Genomic DNA, 13,532 nt, shown 5'->3' with positions numbered 1-13,532 from the left:
CACTTGTTGAGCTGATATGTATGTATGTATGTGCCTGTATATGATTTAGCCAAACACTCATGACATTCATATATTCATGACATAAAATTCAAAAGATGCTGAATCAAATAAATACAGAGAGGCCTTCTCTTTTATAGCCCATTACCGTGTTCATGGGGCTGTAGTTTTGTGGTAGTGATAGCTTAAGCACTACTTTTATAACCACAGATCTGAGGACCTGTCATGTCTAGTGACTAGGGCAGTGGCTGAAATCAAGTCAGGAAATTTCATTGAGTTTCTGTTTACTTACCCATAAAGGGGCACACTATTAAGCAAAGGTATTAGGCTAAAATGATATATTAGGAAATCCATTGTAAAAAGTACTAAATTATACATAACATCCTTACCAATATTCCTAAAGGCAGAATGCTGTAATTGTTTACAGTAATTGGCTATATAATCATTTTATACTTAGCTTTGTATTATGGACCCGTGAAGCCTTAGACACTCCACTGTTCTGTTTTCTTCTTTTAAAGGCCTCTAATTAAAAGTCAAATACCAAGATAATTTTGCTTTATACTAGGTCTGTGAGTAACAATAAAAGTAAACGAGTCCACCAGTTTATCGGGGACATAACCACTGCCCACTCAGTGGACGTTTATTTGCGGCCCTGGCTTTGGAAGTCTTTCCTTAGCTCACAGACTGAACTGCAGCAGGTGGAAGGAAAGTCCTCACTTTAACAGTATTCTAATGGACACCTCTGCACCCAAGAATTTCCCTTATGGAGGCCAGGGAAACAGGAGGGCAGGCAGTCAAAGAAGAGTCCCTAGAGGCCACAAGGACAACAAACAACACCTCCCTTTGTGACCGACCATGCCACCTAACAGAAAGAGGGGCTGGTTTTGTCTTAGACAAGGCTACCAGATCTTGGAGTTAGACACCACATTCAATTAGTGGGGAAATGTCTGGGCAATGGACAGCTAATTCTTCTATTGATGAAGAGCCCAATTCCCAAAGAGGTGGCTTGAATAAAGAAAACCAAAACAAGGAAAAACCAGGTGGTAAGAATAAACAAGGCTGAAAGGGCGGTTGCTTAGTTCTGCAATTAATGACAAACTGTCATATGACAGTTGTTTTGTGAGGAAGGTGGCAGAAAGGGAAAATATCAGAGGGAGGGGAAGCCAGGGTGTTTCCACAGGGTGCCCATGGTTCGGCAGTAAATCACTAACACATTCTAATAAATCTGGAGAGGTGTTGCAGGTAATTAACAGATGCTGTACATGGGAATGAGGAAAAATCAAGCCAATTATCAAGCTTATATGCAACTGAGAAACCATCCACAATGTTAAATTGCTAACTGGTATTTAATCAATTAAGCAACACGTAGAGGAGAAAAATAAAAGGTAATCTAGAATTCTGTTTTCTCATGTTTTCCCAAAGAGAAGGTTGAAGTGGCAGGAGGGACTTTTGAAAATGACATTCCACAGCTCTAGAATCTCTATCCCATCCCCCAGGACTGAGAAAGCAAGCAGGATTCCTCAGGAAAGCCTGACAGGCCCTGCTCTGAACAGAGCCAGAAGCGGGAGAGGGGAGATAGGAAATGAGGCAGGACCAGACAGGAGGCAAGCCCGGTGTCTGATGTCTGCTGACATACATGGAGGATGGCCTTTCTGTGCCCACATATTTTCAGCATCCTGGCACTTAGTGGGTCTGTGAAAATTTCCCTAGTTACATTTTATTTTATATGAATTTTAAAAAATCTCCAAAGGCTGACCATTCCCAAATGTGAATCATTGTTGCATCATAGTTTACAGACTCCAATTTGAGTTTGCATAAACCTCATGTCTTTATTGCATTGTAAACAGAGGCCTAAAATCAACTTTGACTTAGGTTGCATTTTGGTATCAGAAAGAATCAACCCTTCCTTTGTTTTAGGAGCCCTTAAAAAATTAAAGAGAAATTCTACCCCCTCCTTACAATCCCCAATAATGGAAGTGAGCTGGATCAGTCACCAGCCACCTTCTTAGTGAACACCACTTAAAAATGTCCTTACCAACTACTGACTAGTGTTTCCAGCGTCCCATTACTGGGAAGTTACTCAGCATTTGCCATAATAACAGTGACAATAAAGAATCTATTTAGTATTCATGTGGATATTACATGTAGTGCCATTGGTATTCAACTGCAATTTAGCATTAGTTAATGGGCACTTAAAATGCTACCCGGATGATTGATGTCCCAGTACTTTGTGTTTCCTCAAACTCTTCATAAAACACTTATTTTTCCAAGTGTGAGCAAAAACCATTACATAAATAAACCTTACCTTCTATAACTTTGTGATTTTTTGAAAGAGGGGAGTCTTTTAGAGAACTTTAATATTAACATGCTAGAAATGAAGAGGCATCCAAATGAAAAACATTCTCTTACTTTAAAAGAAGCAAAGGAAGACAGAATACTTACTTTTACATTACAGGTTCAAAGCGTACACTACAGGTGGAGTCAAAAATAACAGCTGGATGACCAATGACTAATGACACAGTTTGGTCTGTCTAGGCAGCAAGGAAAGTCAAATGTGGCCTCTTTCCTTGGCTGTACATACTCACACTTCACCCATGCACTGATGCTGTGAACTCAGCTAGCCTGGACATTTGCTCCCATCATGAGCTTTGCACCGGGGAGAGATGTGACAGAACCTCCTGGCTAACCCAGTGGACTAGGCATGGCTAATGACAAGAAGATGTAGGGAGGAAGGCATACTTGCCATTTCAAGCCCAAAGAGCCAACTGTCATCACCACATAGATTGCAGAAGAAAAACTTCATACTTAATGATTAGTTTTCTAAATCGGCTTATATATACATATTTCAATCTATTTTTCGGTAAAGCATCTTGGTTTGTTTCTGAACAAGCTCTTCACAAAGAATGGGAAAGACTCTTTCCTCCCTTGGAGAGGAAGGGAAAGTGTTCTAAGTGTGAAGCCAGCTGCTTTTCTGGACAAGAAACGAAGTAGAGCTGGATATGCAGGGGACAATGAGACGGGACGATGGCAGAAGGACTGCCCGCTGTAACAAAACCATTAATGGCTACAGCCACTATATTCTCTGCCAATCCAGCTGTGTGATGGTGGTTAGAAAATAACAGTAAAATCACCAACCTCAGAATGCTTTCGCCAAATGTCTATGTTCTTGCGCTGAGCTTTCGAGAAATGGTCCCAAGCTTTTTGTCTGGTAGAAGCGTTGAAAACGGCCACAATCTGCTCAACTTTGGTGAACAAGGAAGTCAAACAAGACAAGTAATTTATGTTGTGATCACTATAGGGAAGCAAAGCAAAGACACTAGGAGTCTATGGATGATGTCACAATAGAAACAACATCATCAATATCCATCCAATTTGTGCCTTTTTTGTACTTACATTTTTAGCAAGGTTGGGGATGTCTCCCTTCAAGTCTGTCTCCATAACTTTAGGTTAAAATAAATTCTATAGATGACCAGGGGAAGGATCATGGGCATCTACCTCCAAGCATCCTTCAGCTGTTGTTTACTAAATTGATATGGCAGATTATAGACCTAGACCTATAGATGTATAGACCCTGATACTACCATACAAGTAAAGGTATATAAAGTTCTGCCTGGCTAGGGGCTTCAAAGGAAAATCGATGTGGAGTGTCTGAAACCCAAGAACCAAATGGATCATTTTCCTTTGTTCTCCATCTCAAGGGCTTAACAGCAAGCCACTAAAGCTATTACTGTATCCAAGGTCCAAATTGGCTATGAATACTTGTGTTATAGGCTCCTCAGCCTCAGGAACCATTCTCCACTCTTTTTTTTTTTTCTCTAAAGACTGAAGCCAGTCCTCCTGCCCTCCTGGCTGGTAACAGGTGCTACGCATTCCCTGTGAAGGCAATGGGTGTCTGACTTCAGTACCCCAGGGAGTTCTTCGTTCTTTACTGAGTTCATCCCCTATCTCCGGCTGTTCCCCAGTCACCTTCTAAGCATCCCCTCCTGACTCTCATACCATCTGAGGTTTTAATTCTATCACCTTGACTTCATCGATCAATTCTGTTACCTCCAGGAACTGTGCTTTTAGGGTGGTAAATGTTGAAGGATCGTGAAAAATCAGAGAAAAAGGGATGGGGTCTTAGTGGATGTTAGGTAGAGTGTCAACTAATTATAGACTCAGTCTTGCTTGACTAGTTATTGATCTGGTAAGCATGGGATTAACAAACTAGTTTTCTGAATCAGTCACATGATTAAACCTGAACTTCTAAATGTTGAGTTCCATTCTTACGGATGCTAGCACCATATCCCATAATTCCTAAATGATTCCCGAGGCTCTGTTATAAAAAAAAAAGAAGACTTCAATTCTCTTCCAGATTTTCCGGCATCCAAAAAAACATCACGATAGCAAAGCCCCAAAGGTGAGTGACCTTCAGTGACAACAACTTAGCACATAAAATGAACAAGTACATGATGTGTCAGAGCAGCAGTTCTCAGTCTATGGGTCACAACCCCTTTGGAGGGGGGTCGAATGACTCTTTCACAGGGACCACATATCAGATATTTACATGATGACTCATAATGGTAGCAAAATTACAGATATGAAGTAGCATCAAAAATAATCTTATGGCTGGGGGTTAGCACAACATGAGGAACTGTATTAAAGGGCCACAGCATTAGGAAGGTTGAGAACCACTGTGCTAGAGGGAAGCAAGGTGTGTTCCATTCCTCATGACACTGTGGCGAATATTTCCTACACTGCTGGTAAATACTTCTCAGCCTTGATCTCCAGATATTTTCTCACGGAGCATTTTTGTTTGCTATTTTGTACTTGAGAAGAACCTCAATTGTTAACTTATCTAGAAAACCCCATCCTCATAGTATACTAAGAATCTGTTACTCTCAGTTTTAAAAAGACCATTTTCCACAGACACGGTTTACATTCTCCCTCAGCGTCTGTGGCATCCCTGTACTGCCTCACCCAGAAGAGGAATAAGCTTTCAGGTTCATCACTCTGAGCTACCGTAAGTGCTGACCCTCATCTGACTTTTACCCTCAGTGTGAAGCATGGTGTGGCCACCCAGGCTCTCTACTTCTTTGTCTACCTGGAGTCTGGAATCACTGGTGACTTTGGCTGTCCCTTGCAGGGTCAGCCCGGAGAAGCTAGAAATCATCTCAGACAAAGTCAATTATCAGGGCTGGTGACTGCAAGGCTCCATGGCTTTAAATATCAAAACACTGAGATTGTCATCATTTAGAAGAGGGAAAGTTATGCTGTTCAGGGTTAGCATTTGGGTGGTGATAATCAAACTTCTGCTGTCTTCGAGAGAAGACTTCTAATGAGGAAGATACAATAAAGAGTAAATGATGCATATTCATAAATGGAGGAGGGTTTGAAGGAAGATTTGCCACCAACTAACAAAGAGGAGTACAGAGGAAAAACAGAAGCTAGAGCCTGGCTCACTATGGTACAAAAAAAAAAAAAAAAAGGGCGAAAACATCAAGTACACTCAGGTATGTTTGCTGAGGCATGCCTCATTTGGTTAGAGGACTTGATTATTTGAGGCCATAAAGTAAATTCATTCATTCATTTCATTCAACAAACACCTGGAGGATCTGATCAATTGCCAGGTAGCTGATTACTAGAAGTGTATACATCTTTTTTTGTGAGATCTCAGTCTTGGAGATGATAGAGAAACAAAAGCAGATAATTACTCTGTGCAATAGAGGTAGGTTGGGCCACTTTGAGGAAAACCAGAGCAGCTAATTAGGATCAAGGAATAAGGGATCCTGTCATGAAGAAGGCAACATTTTGCCAGGTCTTAGCTGGTGACTTGATCAGGAGAGAAGTCTGCAAGGTTGGAGCTGTGAAAGGACTTTCCATGGAAGTATCTGGAAGGAAGAAGGCTAAGTCCATGAGAGAAGAAGCAGGGAAGGACTACGTGTTCATCCAGGTGGTGCAGTTGCTGCTATAGGTCAGGGCACAAGTGCCAGTGTAGCTGGTGTGGGAGACATGAAGAAGCCCGAGTCACAGCAGAGGCTCTGAACCAAGGCTGAGGTGAGCAGCCACCTGATAGGAAGCAGCAAGGGGTGACTTGCTAAGAGGATGTGGGGAGAAGGGAGGGGGAGCCAGGGTGACTCAAGCTTGGGAAGAGCATCAGAGATGCAGAGAACAAGCATAGATGGAGGTCTGAGCAGAAAAGACAGGGAACTGGCTCTGAGACACACTGGGCTTGAGTGTTTGCTGAAGGCCACCCAAATGGAACTGAACTATGAATTGGGGTTTAGAAAAATGTCAGAACTCTAAGATATGCCTCAAATTCTCTGGGTGTTCTTGCATCTCTTACAAAGTTCTCTTCAATGGGATAAGAAACTAAAAGGAAAACTAGATGGGATTTAATTATATCCTTTTCTCATGAGAGTTTTACATTTCCTATCTCATAGTCACACACACACACACACACACACACCACCACTACCACCACCACCACCACCACCAACAACAACAACAACAACAACAACAAAACCTCAGGAAGCTAAGAATTGTACAACTCAACTTAGGTTTGAACAACACTCTCACAGCATTTACACTGCACAGGTCAGTCTCCTGTTTCTGCAGATACCTCCCGAGCTAGAGGTTTGTCTTACAAATAAAAGTGTTCAGGCTAAGGTGCGTGTGAATCCATCATTAGGGAAAGACACTTCAAAGAAAATGTCCCAATGAATGTGATGCAAGGATATCACATGGCTTTAAAATCACAAATTGGGATGGTGCTAATCTTGATGTCACAGGTGAAGATCCCAGGCTGTCCATTGTCTCTCAATGGACTCAAGTAGTCCCTGATCCACACTATTGCTTAATGCTTCCTTGGTGTTCTTCACACTGCTCATTCTATGCACAGTGAGGCCACACACAGTTACTAACCAAAGGGTACCCACGACTTCACTTCTCAGAGGAAGGGTCAGGCACAGTAGGATGGCGGGCACTTATTCAAGACAGCAGCTCACAGACAGTTGTGCTGTAGGGAGAACACATTCGAGTCGGCACACTATACAGTGCCTTTGCCACCTTGGCAGTCTGCAAGGCAAGAAGGACTCCAGGATTCTATATCAGATGACAAGCTTAAATCCTGCACCACACATGTCACTTATTTATATCAAACAAACAAACAAACAAATCAAGCATATCCCCAGTAATCTGGAACTCTTACTGATTGACACAGCTTTCTGTCAGAAAATGTAGATTTGCCAGGCCTGTCTTGCAACTCTTGCCTACTCCCTCACCCCAGTTGCTTTGTGTTCTGTGTAAACTGGGTTTTCTGAGTAGCATGAGGAAAGTCAGTGAGGAACTGTCTAGAAGCCAGTCTTCATTAGATGCCATCCCAGAGCACCTACTCTACCCAGAAGGTTTACACAAACAGAAGAAAGGGGCACATAGCCTTAACAATACTGCCAATTATCCTGTGTGGCTGTAAATTCCTACTTGTGATTTCCCATAGGCTATGCATGTGCAGACACATTCAGACACACAACATGCACACAGACATAGTTTACTTCAATGATAACAAAACACTTCTTGGGGCTGGAGAGTTGGCATCAAGGTCACTGGTTGCCCTTCTAAAGGACAGGTTTTGATTCACAGTACCTACACGGTGGCTCACAACTGTAACTCCAGTCCCAGAGGATCTGACACCCTCTTCTGGCTTCCATAAGCAACAGGCATGCAGGTGGTACACAGACATATAAGTAGGTAACACACACACACACACACACACACACACACACACACACACACACACACCATAACATCTCTTGAAAACTGAATAGTTTATGAACCGTCTTTTATGTTTCCCCTATCCCCAGATGTTTGAACATCTGCTGGGTGTAAAACTGACTTTTTTTGATAGAATAACTTAATTATTAAAAAATACTGATAGCAACCTTACTCAGAATACCCAAAGAGGATATGAAAGGTTACAAACTAATGTGTTAATTGAAAATTGGACATACCACAGTGTAGAATAGAAATTCATGGGAAATCATGAAGTATTGGTACTTATTACAGGATAGATACCCCCTGAGAAAACTATGCTTGGTTAATAAAGTTAATCATCAAGTCCAAAATGACAATTCCCTCCATATAAATGTCGAGAAGGGACTGACCCCATGGAAGGGAGGTGTTTGTCTACGGTTTCAGTGAAGGATATAGGACAGCTACGATTACAATGTTTGTTTAAACAATGACAATCAGCTATTTAAAGAGATAAGCCTGCTCTACAGCTGACTGTGATGGTTGACAGTGACTGTAAGCCTAAGGGATACACCAAAAACCATTGAATTACATATGCTAAAGAGTCTATTGGAGGGTATGTGCACATCTTAGCAAGCAGCTTCCAAGAAAACTACATCAGGAATTTGACCCAAAGTCTTAAACATTTAGTTTCAATGTTATGACACTGGAATGAAGGTCAGCTAAAATACCCATTTTGGGCCACTGGACACCCATCTAGCAGCATGGCTCTCACCTTTATTCTTCTGGTGGTAGCCACTCTTATGGGAGGAATGATTGGTTGCAAATCAGAATCTGTGATCTCCAGTGGGTCAATTTAAGGCCGTATGTAATTTCCCTGAGTAAAAGTGTCTTTAATTTTGGAGGCTGATCTGTCACTTCTCCTGCTGTGATGGACATGGTTGTCCTATACAGGGTACTGACTGCCCTGACAGACTGGAAATGGTGAAACAATATGTGGTTTGGAAATCCCGTATGCGGTGCTTGAACCTGGCTGAGCCCACCAGAAGCTTCCTGCCTCCAGGTGAGTAGTCCAAGTCACTGTTCTTTCTTTCCAGCCCTCTATCCTTCAACAGCAGCCTTGGTTCCACCCGTGGTTGCTGTTCTATCTGTAGGTCTCCTTCTCTCAGGATCTCTGCACCTGTCTTCATGTCTCTTTCATTCCATGTATCTTGGGATTCCTCTGGTACCCAGTTTGTGTTAAATGAAGTCTTGCTGGGTATAGGAACCTACTTCCAGTGTCTGGGCCATCTAGCATCCTCCCTTACAAGGGATCTCCCAGCACCAGGGCAGAGGCACTAGAGAGTGATAGTGGCAGTCCCCGGGGTCTCTTTGGCAAAAACAGATTGTGGTCATGAAGTCTAAGATTTTCATCATGAACTGTCATGAGAGGCATTTGTCTTTAGTCTTGCTGAGCAAGGGGAGCTTATCATATGGAGACATGGACTACATTTAAACAAGCCCTCTGGAGGAAAAGGAGAGCATGTGGTGCAGATCTCAGAGTCTGGGGCTGCATAAGATCTTTAGACTTTTAGCACGGGGCAGAGAAGCACTGAAAGCACTGAGACAGAAAGGCAGGTTCAGAGCAGGAGTCTAGTCCTTTCTCCTCCACGGCTGCTCCCGCACATGCCCCGGCACCGCCAATACCCTGGGTTCCAGCTACACAGCAGTGAAAAGAACTTAAATCCATTTAGTGCCCCAAATATCTGGAGCAACTGATTACATTCTTCCAGGCTCAAAAAGCACTCAAACAAATCTTGCAAGCCTAATTTTTGTTTTTAATGCTATCAGGCTCACGATAGAGCCTTAACTCTGTAGGTTTCAGAAGAATTCCCTCTTTTGCTTTTAAGGGATAACATATTTCAAATCCTCCACAAATAGCTCAGAAGGGATTTTCAAAGGCACATATCAAATGATGTAGTTGACCTACCTCCCCTAGCTTGTTATTGTTGTCTTTGCAAGCTAAAGCTGGGGGTGGGGAATTCTTCATGGGAGGGAGGGTCAAAAGAAAAATGAGACTTTTTCCCCTTTTTTCTGAGACAGGGTTTCTCTCTGTAGCTTTGGAGCCTGTCTTGGAACTCGCTCTGTAGACCAGGCTGGCCTCGAACTCACAGAGCTCCACCTGCCTCTGCCTCCTGAGTACCAGGATTAAAGGCATGCGCTACCACCATCCAGCTACTTTAGATGGAGTGGTAGAACCGATATGCATTGGCTGTAAGTGGGAGACTTGCCAGGGAGAGAACGCCATCAGTGACAGTGACGGCAGTCTCGGGACAGACACCCAGAGGTAGACCAGATGCCCAAGGAGAGCAGTAAGCACTGTGGAGGAGGCAGCAGTGGAGTGCTGAAGCTCCTGACTCCTTTGTGGTCCCAAGCTGCTGCCTGAGGGGAGGAGCTACTTGGATGAGAGCCGTGGAAGCAGAAATTTACGAGGGCAGCAATATTTGAAAGGGGCCTGGACTAAACTTACAGGTTGAGGGATGACAGAGCAGTTAGGGGCTTTGCCTTGGGATGACTCAACAGATCATCACGTGACACTGAATTCATTATAGACCCGCTAAATTTGAATCTCAAAACGCCAATCTCAAACTTGATTTCTCCACTTCCTGGGGAGATGAGGCAAAACAACTGCTTCTTTTAGGGAATGGGATCCTGAAAAAATATTTTATAAACCACGAGGATCTTTTGTTTGTCAAATTCCAAGCAAGTAGGGAAAGGTCAAACTGCTCAAATCAAGTACACAGACATTAGGCAGACAATAATATAAAGAGCTGCACCAAAAGACCCCTGTGCCTCAGCCTCATGGGAGTTGCAAAGCCTTCCCCAGGTGAGGCTCAGAAGGATGTCAGAGGCCTCCTTTATGAGTTCCAGTGCTGACAGAGTGTGCAAAAATGTCCACCATTGCTTTCTCCTTCTGGAACCTTCCTCCCCTAAAAAGCGTGCTCCTACTGAGATTAGCTAACCCTGCCTCCTTGTTCAGCTGTGTGTAAGAACACTACTTCCTTGTTTATTAGGATGTACCAACTGTCTTCTGTTCAGTGGTACATGATAACACCATCTCGCTGTTCAACTGCATGTGATAAACATGCTGAGCTTCTCAGGTGCTGTGGCTCTGTTAGCGAGCCCAACCTGCAGGATTCCAGCTTTTCTCTGTGTTTCTGTCCTTTCTTCGTTCCCTTGCTATCCTGGTTAGGTAAATCCAGGCATCTGTGTGAGGGTTCGGCCCCTTTGTAAATGCACACATCAAATGTGTACACTGAAAGAAAAACGCATAGGATTACAAATGCAACAGTTACATAGCAGTTTCCAGGCTTTATAAACCCAACAAATTCCCTGACTAGATTTCCACTATTGACTCAACAAAAGTTATATATATATATATATATATATATATATATATATATATATATATATGTAACAAAAGAACCAGAATGAGAAGTAAAAGACTACCTTCCAAGCCTGAGCCCCTTCACCAGCTTCTCTTTTTAACAACAAAGGATGTTGGCAGATTCTGGCACCAGCAGCAAGATTAAAATGTATGCATACAGTGCACAGGTGTGTAGCTTCCTAGCCTATTCACAAACTATTAGTTCTGTTCCTGTACCTTGCTTTGTTTCACTTAAACCCTATCTTGGAAGTTGCGGGTATGTTTACCATTAATAAGGCTGCAATGAGCATGTTCAAACATGGCTTCTGATATCCTTCTATAAGAATCTTTATTAAAAGTCCCTGGTAGTGGCTGTGAAAAGGGAGTATCTGAATTATTAATCCCGAGCACCACTGTGAAATTGTTCTCTGTTTTATGATCCCTGAAAGTTTTGTTTGGTTGTTTTGGTTTTCCTCAGATTGCTTTCCTTTCCCATGCTAACAACAAGGCAGAAGACATTGCGTTTGGCTTTTCTTGACAGCTAGAAGAAGGAAAGAATCAAGTATCAACCAAATTTCCATTCCAACAACACCCACATTTGAAGTTTCCATTACAAATAACCAAAATGAGTCCAGATTCAGAAAACTTGCCCTTCTCAAAGTAGCTGGGTACACTGCAGAGTCTCTCATTAGAGGACAAAGCTAGATTCTCAGAGGATTTTCATCCTTGTGACCCCCAAATAGTGACTCATTTTTCTTCTGGGACTCCACCGGCTCTGGATGATTCCTCAAGAATTGAAGGGACACTAGCCCACTCAAGCATGTGGCTCTGGCAGGCCTTGTCCTTCTCCCCAACTCCCTCTGCCTTCCTAATGCTGCAATCCTCTAATACAGTTCCTCATGTTGCAGTGACCTCCAACCATAAAATTATTTTGGTTGCTACTTCATAGCTGTAATTTTACTACTGTTACGAATTGTAATGTAAATACCGTGTTTTCTGGTTGTCTTAGGCGACCCTTGTGAAAGGGTTGAGTCCCACGGGGTAAGAACACCTGCAATAGGCAATACTAAATCTTCTCTCTGGTGCTGGGAATCTCTGGGCCAGGGTCAGAAAACTGCACTGCGTGGGTTATGTGTCTGCTCTGTTTAGGTCTCAGAAACAATCCAGGTACATCCCAGCTACTCCCACACTCCTCCTGGGATGGTTTCTTTCTTAGGCAAAATGATGCGAAGATGCTCTCTCTGCCTCCAGAACACATCTCTGCCCCACAGTGGTTTGTTCTCACTTTGAATGTCTTCCTTTTGAACAAATTTTGCGTAAAGAAATTTTGTGTGGCTTCTGTCCAAAGTAGCCAATATCTGTTGCCTAAACCACCAGCAGATACGCCCCGCCCCACACTTTTGCTCAGTGCCCAGGGCTGGGGGCCTATCAAGCTACCTGATTCTAGTACTAAATAAAAGGTGGCTTTCCTGAGTTGCTTCAAGGTTAATGATAATGGGCACATGGAATCTTGAACCTTTCCTAGTTCTTGTTTGTTCTAGAGGGTAAGGCTTAATTTTTCTTAGTGTGTGTGTGTGTGTGATTAATTTTTTTTAAACTTAGAATTATATTTTTGGTAAAGTTGAAAAGAAAGATACCAAAACGGGCCTAAGAGTTGTGGCAAGTTTTTAGGGTCTTCTGTCAGTTTGGGTACTATGAGAAATGGAACATTTGGTGCTCATCTGTCATTTGGAAACCTTCATACAACATTATTTTCTTTGGATATTTATTCCCTGAGATCAAAGGATGTGTTTTCTTTTCTTCTCTTTTTCATTTCGGAGGAAATAATATTTTGAGCATTTAATGCATTAGTAAATAATGGCTATCAGCATGACTCTGAGGAGAAATGGAAAGGCTGTCAAGTTGCTAAGGCATTACGGAGACTTTTTTTTAACCCCCCTTCCCTTGGATGAGCTATGTCAATGACTTCTACAGACACGAGAAAACATTTTAACACTTCATAAAATTCTTTTTCGACAGCAGGGACACGGGAACCAAATTTCCCTTGGTAGGGAATAAAAAACATTTAGCCTGAAATGTTCCTGAGAAGTAACTGATTTCAGAGAGAGTTTCTGAGGCAGAAGTAGTGTGGGGAGATTGCCAATCTGCCTATAAGGGGGGCCATGGTCGGCATGGAGGTCAGAAGCCCTCATATTTCATTCCAGCACTTAGCTTATGACCTGGCACTTAGAAGCACTCCAGTAAATATTTGTGGGATGATGCAGTCATTCATTCCAACAGCAGAGGCTTTTACAATTTCAGCCCAGAAGACAGATGAGGACGTGACAGGGGGATGTCAAAGTATTGTGGAGCTGTTTCTGACAATAACTCTGACTGGCTGCAGCACCTGTGGGGCTCCCAG

The 13,532-nt window shown here is 42.7% G+C and overlaps 1 protein-coding gene across 6 annotated transcripts in view; it reads right to left on the bottom strand.

The window, feature by feature from the left end:
- Enox1 (ecto-NOX disulfide-thiol exchanger 1) overlaps window positions 1-13,532 on the bottom strand; it is a 259,391-nt gene that overhangs the window by 102,155 nt on the left and 143,704 nt on the right. For all 6 annotated transcript variants that reach the window (XM_035452283.1, XM_035452285.1, XM_035452286.1 and 3 more), the window contains one exon: window positions 3,133-3,239. In XM_035452283.1, the coding sequence (XP_035308174.1) occupies window positions 3,133-3,239 (107 nt within the window). The remainder of the gene's footprint in view (window positions 1-3,132; window positions 3,240-13,532) is intronic.

This window comes from Cricetulus griseus, assembly GCF_003668045.3.
Source record: "Cricetulus griseus strain 17A/GY chromosome 1 unlocalized genomic scaffold, alternate assembly CriGri-PICRH-1.0 chr1_1, whole genome shotgun sequence".
NCBI classification, from domain to species: Eukaryota; Metazoa; Chordata; class Mammalia; order Rodentia; family Cricetidae; genus Cricetulus; species Cricetulus griseus.
Note: the sequence above shows the minus strand (reverse complement) of the source record. Positions and strands in the feature narration are given on the sequence as shown.